The following is a 14679-nucleotide window of genomic DNA, read 5'->3' on the forward strand; positions in this document are numbered from 1 at the left end:
TGATTTTGATTCTGGATGCGACTAGATTTGACATCTCTTATGTAGCTCAAATTGTCTACTTCGGTTTATATCCTCCCCTTGTTGGCAGTTTGTTTTCCTAGTATTAGACACCCAAGCTCAGAAGGGTTTATTGGGTTGCCCTCTTTTTGATGCTTTTCACATTGGGCAGTTTGTCACCCTCCCAATGTTCTTTGCTCTGCTTCACCCCTTGAAAGTGGAGAAGAGTCTATTGGCTGGACCTCAAAAGAGCCTTAAGTTTTTACATCGATCACGCCATGGACCATCCAATGAACAGTCAGGTTTTTGGGATGTTCTTCAGGGCAAATCAGGTAAGGCATTTCACAAAAGGACTTTGTCCAAGTGGATAGTCCACTGCATTAAGATCTGCTATGCATTGGCAAAGAAGCTCCCTCTGGAAGGACTGAGGGCTCACTCCACCAGGGCCAACGCTGCTACAAATGTGTTAACACGTGGAATGCCTATTCTTGACATCTGTCGGGCTGCAAGAGAGCACGGCCGGGAAAATTTCCAGATCCAGTCTGGAGCATGGGGAATTATTCTAACAGTGAGGAATCTGCAATTAGAGTATTCACCAGAATGTGTGTTACTGAAGCCAAGTAATGTGTTTTTCTTGAAAGAGTGACTTTAGACTGCCTATACACACAGTGTGGATCATTAGCAGCATCTCCCCTTCCTTAAAGAGTGTAGACATGTGGAAAAAATAGCAAAAATCCTTCTATTTTCAAAGCAAAAACAGAAGAAGACTATGTTAAATTTTTAAAGATGTCGAGGAAAAGCAGTAAGAGTATAATTTTTTTGAAAATCTTTTTGTTGAGTTTCACTAAACATTTTAAATACAATTACAATACAGCGAGGCATTGAGGTCTTATATAAAACACATGTCTCTTGTAGAAATTGGTGTGAATAAGAGGTACATAGGTGTTCCCATCCATGCGCTTTCCTCCATGCTTACCAGTATGGTATGGACCCCGTAAAAATGATGAGGTATGTTTGCCATGTCTCTTTTCCCCCTAATTATAATTGCTTGTATCAGAAAGGTCTTTTCGTCAGTTGGTAAGCACACAACATCTCAGTAGTCAAGAGTTAGCTTGCTTCTCCAATCATTCCCAAATTTTCAACTCATTAATCATGTATCATTTCTTTCTGTGGCACTGCACCAGTTCATCTATCGTGCCCACTCTGATGTTGTAAGTATTACCAGGCATCCTCATTTCCTGGCTGTCCTTTTTGGTCACAATAAAGCCTTGGCTATCCAGTAGTTTCGGATTTCAGATCTGATGCCTTCCCTGCTCCCTATAGTGGGAGTGATGCCGTATTTTCTTTCATTGTCCCACTGTGCTTTCTGGCATCCTACTTATCCTTCGCCAATGGTCTTTTATATCTGAGTGTAAGAATGCCTTTTTCCCCACATCATCACAAGCATGTCATTGAGTGTGCTCCCAAACTTGTGAATCTGTTCCTTTGTATAATAAGAGTACATGGAGCATTTTGGATTGTACCATCACTAAACTGGCTTTTATTGACACCTCCCTAGGAATCCTGAGGTCCTTGTTATACATATGGTCTTCTAGTACCTCAGTGGCACACTCCTATTGACTTCAGAGGTTATTGAGTTCCCTCTGTTGCTATTGCTTTTTTGCTGGTAATTTTTTCGGTAGCATTATCTCAAGAGGTGAGTCTTCCAAAGTTTCTTTGTGTACCCTATCCTCCCTGGTAATGCATTGAGGTAAAGCCAGTTGATGGTCTGCTATTTATGCATATCATGCTCTGCCTGTAATTATGTAAAGGAATGAGCCGATTGATGTCCCACACCACTTTTAGAGTAGAATGCACAGTGTTTGAATCCCTCCAGGGTGGTCAGCTCTCTTTTGTACCCACCCATTGCAGTGTCCTGGGCAGCCAGTCTACTTCTCTGCTTCCCCCTAAAAAAATCCTCCCTAAAAGGGGAACCAAACCTTGTTAGTGGTTTGGGAACCTCCTCGTCAAGTTAAAATTGAGATTGTAGAAAACGTCCAGTACAACATATGCAGTTAAAGGGAGGCAAATAGCTCCTTAGAGGAGAAGTGTCTATTTTTAACTACAATTTCCTACCAGGCAGACTTTTCCTTCGCACATACATGTGTTATTTCACTTTAATAAAGCAGCAAGGTTACAGTTAATGCTGCAGTGTTGTTTTACATATATGCTTTTATTAACTGGATGAAGCAACTATTAAAAATTCAGAATCAGGCTAATGTTTTGTTTTTCTATAGATAAACATGCCAGTTTTTCTACATTAGAATAAGATTTACATATGGAAAAAGGGCTCTATGTCCACTATGGAATATTATACTTCTTATGACTTCAATGAAGATATCTGTGGAACTAGTGTAGGAATTGAGAAACATTTCCTTTCTGTGAGGCAGATATTTAAGTTAAAGTTCATCTTTCTACTGGAATAGATGAAAGACTGGACTAGGAGCAGGAAGTTTGGTTGCTGCTTCCTGAATGAGCAGGGGTCACAATCCTTGACTGAAGAAGAGTATTGCCATGTCATTTAAGAACCTACCTACATTCACCAGTAGGAATGCAGAGGCTCCTCTGTTATGAGCACAACCGTGAGGACTGATGCTTCCTGAGAGGAACTTGCCAGATATCTGAGCACACAGCAGTTGCTAAGCTTAACCACAAAATAACGATATTGTGATTGCTGAAAACTTTCACCACGTTTCCTTAACAGATCCTTCTGGTTTGGAGTTGTCCGTATGGTAAGAGGGAGGAGCCCAAAAGCCTCTATGGCACAATGCTGATCTGTGCAAATTGCCCAAGGTTCTTTTCCGCCCCTGCAACTGCATCTCATTTTGTGCCTTGCCCTTCACAAACCGATTGAGTTGCCACTGCCATCCTGACTTCACCAGTTGCATCACAACCTGCATACCAAGGAAGACTGTCATCAAGCAAATGTACCCCAACAATCTTCCCTGAGCCAAATTTTATCCCAAATTCCAAGATTAGAACCACCACAACAGCTTCTGGAGACGGGCACCATCTTAGTCACTCTGCTCTCCGAGTTAGCCCGGAGCATAGCTTTCTACCTGTGAGATACTCAAGTCTACTTAAAGCTGCAATTCTGCTAGTGATAGCGTATAACGTGTTTCCTTAAAAGGACACTGAGTAAGCTCATACAAGAAATTCTGACTTTTCAAAATAGAACACTCGTGGAGGTGGCTACAAATACCCTTCAAAACATGCTGGCATTCCTTGTTGCTGATTTTTTAAAGCGCATCTTCTTTGTAGAGTTGCTTTGTAAAATGTTACCCAAAGAACCTAAAGTATTGGATAGAGACGTTTAAGTACAGTGCGATACTTATACAATGCTGTAGTACTTAAAGGGAATAGGAATTCTGTAATGGAGCTGTGCTGTATCTGATTTTCTATTGTTCACTACTATAAGTGTGAAGTCTTGAATTTTCCTACTCCTTGGATTCATATCCTGTCTATGCTTCCTTCCAGATGCTGTTTTGAGGGTGAATGTCAGGTGAAAAATGTATTAAAAAAATATAATCGATTGTGGCTTCCAAAGATTATAGTATTTAGCAAGTTTACCTCACTTCCACATTACCCATCTTCTGCTTTAAGAAGTTAAAAACCTCTGTTGTGCTCACTGAAAGGCTTGAATTGCAAAGTGTAGCCAAATTGATCCTGGTGGTAAGAAAAGTTTTCAGACTTAAATTTCGAGAACATTTTCAATCCATTTTCAATCCATCAGACTATAATTACAGGTATGTAGCATGGCTTTTTTTTAATCTTGTGCTGTTTCTCGCACACAGTCCAGGAAAACTCTTATGATTTTTGAAAGCTACAGACATATGCGAAGTGTTCACAGTATTTATTTTTATATATCACCCTGTTATCATGTAACATGCTACTGACCTTTCAGCACCAAACTGTTTGTTTTTGGTTTTGCATTTTTCTTCACTAATGTTGTCTTACATGATGCAATAACAATAAAATGCAGCCGTGCATTTTGTTTGAAAGTTTAGTTGTCCTCCTTTTTCCTTTAACATTTAATCCTTATTTCTCTAATGTTTCTGTTTTTATTTTCCCATTAGAGTGACCTCAGTTCTGTGGTAATTTTATTTATTTTATTACAAGTCTGTATGCTTTCTTTCACTGTCTGCTGTCTCCGTGCTTGACATTAACAATGTTAAAAGAATAATGGAAAAGCATAGTTTGTTTTGTTTAATAGTTTGTCAACAGTATGTCACCAAATACCACCCTATGTTCTTTTAAATGGGTAGTCCTAAGGGAACATACTTCAAAATAAAGCTCTTATTTTAAGATGCGTTGGAAGAGTCCTAAAACATTACTGTCTTTATCAAAAAGTAATTTGAACTTACTCTTTATCATCATAATTTGGAAAAGGAATTTAGAATAATACTACTGCATTCAAATAAACAAAAATTAAATTGGAAACAAAGCTCTCCAGACATGTGTAAAATAATAATCTTGCCTAATTATGACGCAAACTTAAATTTAAGAACTATGTAAATCTCCATCACTTGTATGAAGTAAAACTCTAAATGGGTTATTGTTTGGAGATAAAAGTCAACCACTGTGCACTTGTGCTATATAACGTACATAATATTGAAGAAAATACATTAGTTTTGTATGTCATAAGAAAGTGGAGATAGTCTGGATGTACTGAAATAAGGTGCAAATGCACTTGCATCACCATTTTATGTTAAGCCTTTAGTAATGTAGAAGAGGCAAAGCACATTTGTTTTCACACTAGAGACCTCTTGTGATTAATATTAGGTATTAGAATGTACCATTGTAATCCTCATCCTTCAGTTAAAAGAACCCTGATTTCTGTATCCAATGGAAATCTTTTGTATAAATCTACATATTCCAGAACAAATTCCAGTGCACTTTTACTGTTTGTAAAGATTAGGCAGTTTCCAACATAAGGGTAACGTTGGAAGCCTTCAATCTCCAGGTCTTAAATTATCAAGTATTTTTTTATATGTAACATAGTTACAGGCCCATCTATATCAGAGTAGGGATCACTATTACAGTCTTTGTGATCAGAGTTCAGGACATCAATAGAATGGTTAATAAACGAATCCTGGTGATATTTTACTTCTAGTTTTTGCAGTATTCTTAGTTAATTAATCTGGAAGGAAATGGTTAATAGTGTGTAGCCAGACCGGCTGTACTATTCTAGTAAAAAAAATATATTTAAAAACATACCATTACTGTATACCAACCTCATTTGTAACAATAGTTTACTTGATATAGTACTCCCTGTGATTGTTGCTGATCCTCCCATAGAGAGTCCTTCATTCATACATTTTAAGTGTATGCAATTAATATGTTTTGTTTTCTGGTATCATTGTATATTCAGTTTTCTCACTGATATCTCTGGAATAGTATAGTATAGTAGGGAAACCTAACGTAGTTGGATAACTCAACTGTTAGAAGCCTAAGTATTTTTTTTGTTGTTTTAAGACTAACTTGCTTTTTCATTATGCTGCTTGTAATACTTCCTCCAGCTACTTTCAATTATACTAACATTTTGCTGAGAATCGTTGCATTAATGTGCACTTGCCATGAAATGTGGTTATACTGTGATTTAAGCAATGGATACGTGGGATATTATGCGTTTTCTTTAATATTTCTGAATTTCATCAGATAACAAAATCTGTAAGCTTTTCTGCATGATACTATCATTTTAAGTGCTGTCATGAGTAAAAGGACAGCATTAAGTATTTCCATTGTTCAGGGTATACCAAGAAATAAACTCAAAAAAACAAAATATAGCTGGCTTACCAGACCATAAGCAACAGTAAGAGGGAAAGAACATTTTATGATTGTATACAGTTGTTTCATTTAATCTATGAAGAAGAGTGAACTGAACACTGTGTACTCCAACATATGAAATACTTGTACAAGCTTGATTTAATACCAATAGTGTTGTACATCAGCGTAATCAGAAAACATTTCAGCGATGGTTGGTTCAACTAAAAATAATCCATGACTTGGTTGGTATTGAACTTCACTGTGTTACACAGTTCTAATGGCACAGTGTTGGAAATAGAAGCTACTAATCTTAACCCTAGATGAAGGGGCATTAGAGCCAGCACCAAAAATGTTTTAAAACTATCCCAAGTCCATTGTTTTTTCTGATATCAGTTGACTAACCGTTTTGTTCCTCCTAATCATGTTACGAATAAGATTTATTTTCTTTTTGACTCACAATAATTACAGTTTTTGATTTTCAGGCATGAACTAATCACATAATGACTGATTTACAAATAAAACAATCAGTATTTTTACTTGATTGCCATCTGCACTGACTTTTTCTTCCCATTTGTTAGACAGATGAAGTATTTCTTGAAGCTCAAATTCAGAACATTACAACTTCACCTATGTTTATGGAGAAGGTTTCATTAGAGCCATCGATGATGTACAACGTGACAGAACTTAATATTATTAATAAAGATGGAAACGGGTAAGGCCGAACGTGGGTAACTTATGTACCAGCATTATCTTTCTAATAATTATGCAGAATTTAGCTAATGACAATGCATTGGAGTAGAAGTGCAATTTGGACCCAGTGTTTTTTTGTTGTAAGAGAGTGTTTCAGATAAACCTTTGCTGTTACATGGCTTTTCTCACTTGTTTAGTGTTACCTCAACCACTGGTGGCTAGCAAAATCCCCTATCTTCCCAGAACATTTGAAAAGATTCCAACTGGCATCCTTTCTTTTTTCTGATTTTCTCTAACCCCTTCCACGCTGATGACGAGCTGGGCTCGTCACGGCGTAGCCTCCTCGCACGCTGATGACGAGCCCAGCTCGTCACGCAAAGTGCGATTTTAAAAATTACAGCACAGGAGCGGAATTCCGCTAGCGCAGATGCGGTTAAGGAAATCAGTCTTTGGAGACCCATACTCCCTTTTCAAACCCCTACCATATTTTGGTTTCCATACACAGTTTTGGATTTTGACCCCAGCTGAGGGTCCTTGCCTGCACATTGTTTCTTTCATTGATGACTAACCATAGATATACAAAGAAAATAGTGCAGCATGGCTCAAACTCCGAATTGTGATATAAAGCTCAGAATTGTATGCTAAAGGCATCCACAGGTAGCTAACAACACTACCAAGATGAACCAATGAGAGACCCTGATGAAAACAGTATAACATAATGTAAAGATGGCGTATACTTTTTTTTTTTAAAGTGAAGAGGTTATAAGCATGCCCTCTGGCAGGCTAGAATAATTTGAAAATACTTACAAAGTTGCATGCAGAGTTCAACTATTACAGTGTTTTACAATTTTAGCATATCACCCTCACAGTTACTAAAACCGGTCCAAATCAGTCACGTTTGACTAACTAGTTGGATAGATTTGCATCTGTCATATTACCAGTTGGGATTTTTCTACGTAGGTTTCTAAAATAAACTGTTATTTTATAGTGTTACATTTCTCCCAGCCATGCAGCAAATGTTTGTGAACTGGATTGTTGGAAGAGACAGCCGGCAGAGAAATGTTTCCTGTATGTCTCTGGAGAGCCTGCGCCTCTGCCTCAAGTTCCTCATAGCAAGCTGTAGTGTTTTTGACCCCCACCTCAACACACACAATGATAACATGTGTGCAGTGAGACCCTTTCATGATATGGAGAGAGACCTAGAGCAGAGCTCAGTGTTTGGAGGGCACACCATTTGTACCATCTTTTTTAAGAGAGTATCTACTTTTAAGTCACCAGTCTGTGTAGTTCTGACAGTGTTGGCAGAAGAAATTGTTATAGTTGCAAGACAAGCCTTTACATGTTACCTACTAGGGAGAGCAGCGTACCTGCCTCTTTCATGTTTTAACATGTATCTGCCATTCCCCTACAATTGGGAGTTTCACCTGTCCATGTGGGATTTGGATATTGTGTGTCTGAATTTGTCTAGGTGTGTGAAAGAAACATGTGGAGCATGTGGACATGGCCACACTGGCTTCCGTTTGATGCGATTAAGACTCTAGGGGGTTTTAAAGATGAATAGTCAGAGCCTAAACAGCTGACTTGAATTTTTTAGAGATTCCAGGAATCTTTGAAGTGGGTCAGACAGGTTTGGTCCCATTGAAACTACTGATATTCCCCCTGCCCTTTCTTTGTCCTTTGTTTTTTAGAAAGGCTAACTTCATTGACTGAGTGGTACAGCCACATATCTTTTGTGCTTCTGATTTGGGTTCCTCCTGAAAGGAGACTGCTGGCTCCTGCCCACCATCTTACTCATATTCTGGACAAAGATCATGGCTGGACCAGTCTGCATAGATGTAGCAAAAAGTGCATAACTGCCCAGAACCAGTCACAGGACTGAACTGATGGAATGTACTCAAAACCTGTCTGCAGCTAGACTATATGGTTAGGAGGGTTTTAAGGGACCTGGGCAAGACAACTCAGTGGCAGTGCTGTGATCAGTAGAGATCTGCACCTCTGTGCTTTGGTTGAGGTTAGAGTTCCCTTAAGTGTGCCAAGCGCAGGTGACTGAAGCATCACCTGCACCAGAAATGTGAAGCAATGAGATCCATTCAGGCACTAGAGTAAGCCAACAACCGTTGTGTTGAAGTACAAGAGGAGACTTGCAAGTGCTGTAAAGAGAGGGCACCAACTCCAGGGCATCACTGTGCAATCCAGGGTGATGGGTTGTGACATGGCTAAAGGAAGAAAAGCTGCAAGCACTGCGATCCACACACAGTCTCCTCTCCTCTGTTGCTTCTGGTATTAAACTGATTGTCATTTGCTATTACTTAGCACAGATGTATGAACACATTGACTGGGCAAAGACAAAGTCAGCCTCACCTGTGCCCCCGCTGACAACACTACCGAAATACGTTCCCCTCCCTAAGTGGGATGGGTATCGCAGACGTGGGTTCCTTGTTCGCTGTGCCACTGGATTCCAGCTAGCCTTGCTGATGAGAGTTGTTACCCCAAAACCATTCCAAGGATGCTTGTTTCCAGTCCAGGAAGGACCCAGCTTGGCAGTTGGGCGGGACAGTTCCCATGAGGAGCAAGGTCATGACTGATTTGCATATGGCTGAGTCCAAACAGGGGTGGCGTAGTGAGCAAAAGAATGATGGATTGAACTTAGATCTCGACTGGGGGTGAATGCCTAATTTATTTAGCATTCCCTCCATCATTTGTTGCCACAGCACTTTTCACCCTAAGTGAGATGGGTATGCCCAGACGTGGATCAATTCCTCGCTGTGCCACTGGATTCAAGCTAGCCTGGCTGATATTGGGTGTTACCCTGAAATCTGTCCCAGGATGATTGTTTCCGATCCAGGGAGGATCCGGCTTGGCAGTTCGGGCTGGACTGTTCCCATGAGGAACAAGGTCCAGGCTGATTTGCATATGGCTGGGTCTGAACAGGGGTGGCGAAGTGAGCAAAAGAACAATGATGGATTTAATCTAGATCTGTGACTGGGGCGAGTGTCTGTAAAGTTTCAGTGCTCCGTCCATCATCTCCTTGTGGTTGCTTCACATGTGGTTATGTCAGGGAGTCCCATGCCTTTCTGGAGTGCGGCATGTTTGGCACACCAAAAGTCCTAGAGGGCCGGACATGACTGCAGCATAGGCATGAGCGTGGCATCCATGGTGTGGCAGTGGGGCACTCGATCTGTGTGTCTGGGAAATGTGGTGAAGCTGCTCGGGCATGAGGTGTAGGCCCTGTGTAGTATGAAGAACTGTATATTCTAAACCATGTGTTGCAGGAGACTTTCTTCGTAAATTTAAGCATGCCATGTGTCCACTCCTTTGCATTTTGTGCCCGTCCAAACTTTTCCCCCATTTATGGCAAAGGGGGATGAGCGCGGTAGCAACCAGCCCTCAGATGTCTTTGTACAGCCAGGTAATTAGGTGGCCACCTGGCTTCATGGTCCGTATGGCCTGTAGGACCAGTCTCTCCCCGGCCAATTGGCAAAAAGGGAGAAGATCGCCCTCCACAAAGAGGTCCTCCACCTTGACAAGTGGATGTTCAGTCCAGACCCTAAGGTCCCCCGTAGTGTAGTAGTTCCTCCCACATGGCAGGCCAATGAGGGTCAGGTCAAGAGTATAGAGTGGGGCTGCCAGAGAGAAGCGGTGTATCCTGGTCATACATGCATATGCTACTGCCACCTGCAGGGGCCAGGAGGATGCGGGATGAGCACCTGGGAGGAGCAATCGTCCGAGAGCAAGTATCAGTAAAGGGCCCGTCTCTGTGGAGGCTTTGCCAAGGTAGCACCCGGTGGTCTATCGAGACAACCACTGCAACTGAGCTGCCAGGAAGTATGGCTCAAAGGACCGTGCTCCAAGGCATCTTTGATCAACCGGCAGGTGCAGTTTGGACAGGGCCACTCGTCAGTGGCCAGATCCCCAAATGAGAGTGCCGAGAAGGGCGTTTGGCTCCTTGAAGAAGGAGCGGGGGTTGACTGGAAGGTTTGCGAAGTGGTAGACGAGGTTTAGCAATGCCACCATTTTGACCAGGGCCATCCTGCTAATGTATCTGGGTCTGGATGCACACTAAAGACCTTCGGATGTTTCCCTCGTAGAGATCGCTAGTAGAAAGAGAATAGATGGATCCCCAAATATCGTGGCGCCTGACTCTGCCAGTGAAGGAACATCTCTTGTTGTATTTGCTTGTGGTGGAGCTAGTAAATGACTGCTTTCTCCCAGTTAATTCGGATCCCAGCCACTGAGGCAAATGCTGCCAATGTGTCCCGAATTGGCATCCGGACAGTCACTTTATGGCAAACACAAAGAAGTAAATTGTTGCGTATAGGGACACTGCATGAGTCTTGTCTGCCAGTGGGAGGCCCCAGTCCCAGCCCTCACTTTTTAGGGGTATGGCATTTAGCTCCATAGCGAGTGCAAATAATAAAGCAGATAGTGGGCAACCTTGACATGTCCCTCAGTGCACTCAGAATGGGGCCAAAATAAAGCAACACAGGCAGTTTCGAGACACTGGACTGGTGTACAATAGTGTTGAACACTTTCTTCAAGGATAAGGCATGCTGCTCGCGGGAACCTTCCTTGTATTTTATCTTGTACATGGAAGAGGTGGCATAGATTCTGTGAGATGCTTCGACCCGGGACAAAACCGTTCTGGTCAGAATTCACCAAGCCTGTCAGGATCTGGGCAACTTGTGCTGCCAGTATCTTGCCTAGTATCTTGCGGTTCGTCTCAAGTATAGCAATGAGTCTATACGAGGCTAATTGTGTGGGATCCTCTAACTTAATGGTGGAAACCAAGAGGAACTCTAGCAGGGAGCGAGGGAGCTCGCGACCCTTCAACACCGTCCCGTACATTGCAGCCAATCTGGATAACAAGAGAGGTGAGAAAGTATGATAATACTCTAGAGGCAGACCGTCTAGTCCAGGGGTTTTTATTGAGGGAGAGGTCTTGGATCACCTGCTGTACATCTGCGGGTGTGACACCCCGTCCAAAGCAGCCCTCGTAGTGGCCAGGACTCTGGGGAGCACGATACCTTACAGAAACCCATCTGGACTGTCCTTTTGTGTATCCTGCGGCGCGCTATATACAGCTGAGTGGTATTCATGGAAGGATTGCAGGATGTCAGCTTGGGTTTAGACTGTGACTCAGGCATCACAGTTTCAGTGATAGTTCAAGTCTAAGTCTTACTGAACAAGCCATGTCAAGAGTCGCCCCAGTCGATTTCCCTCCCAATGCATCCTGGCAGCGTAGGCAGTAAAATTACAGTGACACAGGTTCTCTAAAAGGGCCGTATGAGCAATACTGACATCGCCAGCTGCAAGGTGAGGGCGGGATCAGTGTCTGCCGTCTTACTTAGGTCTGTACCTTTTGAGGGTCCTGTGAACTCCAGCTATCTGTTAGATGCAGTCTTCCTGCTCTCTCCAGAACATCTGATCCGTGAGGCAATTCTGTGGTAGCCTTCAAGCTGGTGTAGGGGGCAGGAGGGGCTCCAATTGGAGATCCATAATGTGCGCATCGTAGTTTGAAATTATCCTGCCTAGGGAGTCTGTGTGCTGAAGTAGGGGTACCATTGTTGGAGAGCAGAGAAAATGATCCAGGTGCACGTAGAGGTTGTGTGGAACTGAAAGGAGCAGAGCCGTGATATAGAGTAGTGTGTGCGTGCCACATGTCTGCAAAGGACCAGTGATGTGTCCAGCTCAGAATCGCTCTACTTGTGTATGTGGCAGAGACCGAGGTAGTGGGGGGTGTGACCGGTCCAGCGTTAGATCAGGTACACAATTAAAATACCTTTCTAGGACCCACAGTAATATCATACGGTGGACAAGTGTGGCTGAGATTGTGTCCCAAAATGCTCCCTGTTCCTTGTTAGGGGGTGCAAATACTACCCAGGAGGACTGGCTGGCCATCCAGTCTACCCTCCAAGATGGCATACTGCCCGTCTTTGTCCACCTCTTTCTTGATTTCTTGGAAGGGGGCTCCAGGGGAACTCTGCACTTACGCTGAATATGTAGTGGCGCAGAATATGCCCCCCACGCTTGCTCAAGCGGTTGAGTTCCTTCACTGTTATGTGTGTCTCATGTAAAAAAGAATACCTGTGCCTTCTGCCTCTTGATATAAGAGTTAAACAGCATAGCACTTTCGGGCAGTGTGCATGCCACAACTATTAAGGGTATGGTATCTTATGTCGGAGGCCATGAGTTGTCTGTAGTGGTGTGTGCTGATGATGAGTGATACCTGCAATTCAATCGCTCTGCCCATGTCTCAGGTGCCATGCATTGTCCGTCCCCTGTATGGCAGGATGGTGTGGGAAGAGATGATCGGAAAAACACCTATGTAGCTGGCTAGGAACAAAATCCCAATACTGAGAGCCCATCACAACCAGTGATTTGCCCAAACCAAACTCATACAGTGCGCCTTAGTGGGAGTGTGACAGCAGGCATTTGTTCAAGGCGGAGGATTCCGTTTGTGACTAGATAAGGGTGTCTGCTGTCTCTGGGAACTTGCCGTCTGTGGGAGTTGTAAGTCAACGCAAGTGTCATTAGAGTGGAGGGATTATTTCCCCCGGGGGAGAACAGGTGTGGGACTACTGGTTGGGGAACTCAAGTTCGCCCCTGCCTGAATGGCCCTCCGGCAATCCACAATGAACTGTTCCAGGTTGGGGGAGCTGGTACACGAGACCAGGGAGGGGGGGGGGTCTCTGTCACGCCCCACCCTGTCTCTTTTACTTTTTTCAGGGTCTCCTCGCAGGTCCCGTGCATCCTCCAAGCTTTCAATAAGATCCTCTGGTTGACTTCCCCTTTGTTGCTCTGTCCAGTCCCATGCTTCTTTGGGATCTGTGAAGAACACATGGTGCCGTTGTTGATTATCTTGAGGGTGGCGGGCAATAACAATAAGTATTGCACTGCCACTTGACGAAGACGGCAGATCACTGGCATTGGACAGCACGTGTGTAATCTGGGAACAACATGACAATCTTCTCTCCTACTCAGAGAAGCCCGCCAGTCTGGCCGCACGGTGTATTGCGTCTCTCTTCCTGAAATGGAGCAGTTTAACCAACATCAGATGTGGGGGGGCAGGGTCGGATTCATAACGCGGGCACTCGGGCAATGCCAAAGGGGCCGGTACCGAGTTCCAGATGTGGGCTGCTTTTTGTAGCAGCCTGGGGGGCAGATTTGGGCTGTGCCGCTGTTGCTCGGATGCCGCCAGCGGCCCAGTGGGTGTCTGAGTTGCCTTTCTGGAAACAGATGGACGTTTATTACCTCCCGTTCAGCAACAGGGAGAGGTATCACTTTCTTTCGCTCTCAAGGCCGAACCATTAATGTATGCATACCTAGGGAGGCAGGGGGCCTGAGCAAAAGTGGCCTCACTTGTTTTCAGTCACCAGTTTAAACGAATCTGTGAATTTGTTCGTATTCCCCCCCCCCTTTTTTTAAATAAAATTTCGCCAAAGCAGTGTTTTAAGGAAAGGCAATATGCAAATGTGGGCCACTTTTTTTTTAGTGTGCCTGGGCCGATTTTGAATCCCAATCCAACCCTGGGGGGGGGAGCCAGGGGGCGGGCGCCTCGCCAGGACCTGGTGCGCTTGTTCTACAGAGTAGAAGGCGGTGAGTTTGGAGGCCGGAAGTGAAAGATTGAATAAGATCGAAACCATGAGTCCAGGTAGGCGAAGGGATACCTAGGAGGCGAACGTTGCTTCTCCGGGAGCATCCCTGCACGTCTGAACATTGCTTCTCCGGGAGCATCCCTGCACATCTGAACATTGCTTTTCCGGGAGCAGTGCTTTAAATGGGAAAAAATAAGTGCAGGTACTCTTATAATGGGGCGGGGCTAAGGACAAGACATTTAAGACACTTCTATGTGGGCGATTACTTATATATTCTTAAGTGCGCAATCACAGAAACAAGCAGCATTGCTCACACAAGCATTCCCAGAACTTCCTTTAAAATACCTTCCTAGTGTCTGGATTCTCTCCCTCTTTCACTTGCTTTTCTCACTCACACACAAACAAACATGCTCAAACAAGCAGGCAAACACCCAGACAAAAGCAGACAGACACTCATTCAAAAGACTTTGGTGGGATAAAGGCCATTTTACACCCCTTATCTCCTGTGGCTTTCTTAATTGCTGCTATTGCTGCTGTCCGCGGGATGCCTGGATTCGAGTGTGTGCACACATACACACCATGGTGTGAATGT

At 43.5% G+C, this 14679-nt stretch overlaps 1 protein-coding gene across 2 annotated transcripts in view; it reads left to right on the plus strand.

Moving 5' to 3' along the window:
- Window positions 1–14679, plus strand: part of TRAPPC13 (trafficking protein particle complex subunit 13) — a 373612-nt gene that overhangs the window by 249909 nt on the left and 109024 nt on the right. The window contains exons 8-9 of one of the 2 annotated variants that reach the window (XM_086960696.1): window positions 4113–4130; window positions 6381–6514. In XM_086960696.1, the coding sequence (XP_086816822.1) occupies window positions 4113–4130; window positions 6381–6514 (152 nt within the window). The remainder of the gene's footprint in view (window positions 1–4112; window positions 4131–6380; window positions 6515–14679) is intronic. The other variant, XM_086960695.1, reaches the window with a different exon arrangement.

The sequence above is a fragment of the Lissotriton vulgaris genome, chromosome 3_1 (assembly GCF_964263255.1).
Source record: "Lissotriton vulgaris chromosome 3_1, aLisVul1.2, whole genome shotgun sequence".
In the NCBI taxonomy this organism is placed as follows: Eukaryota; Metazoa; Chordata; class Amphibia; order Caudata; family Salamandridae; genus Lissotriton; species Lissotriton vulgaris.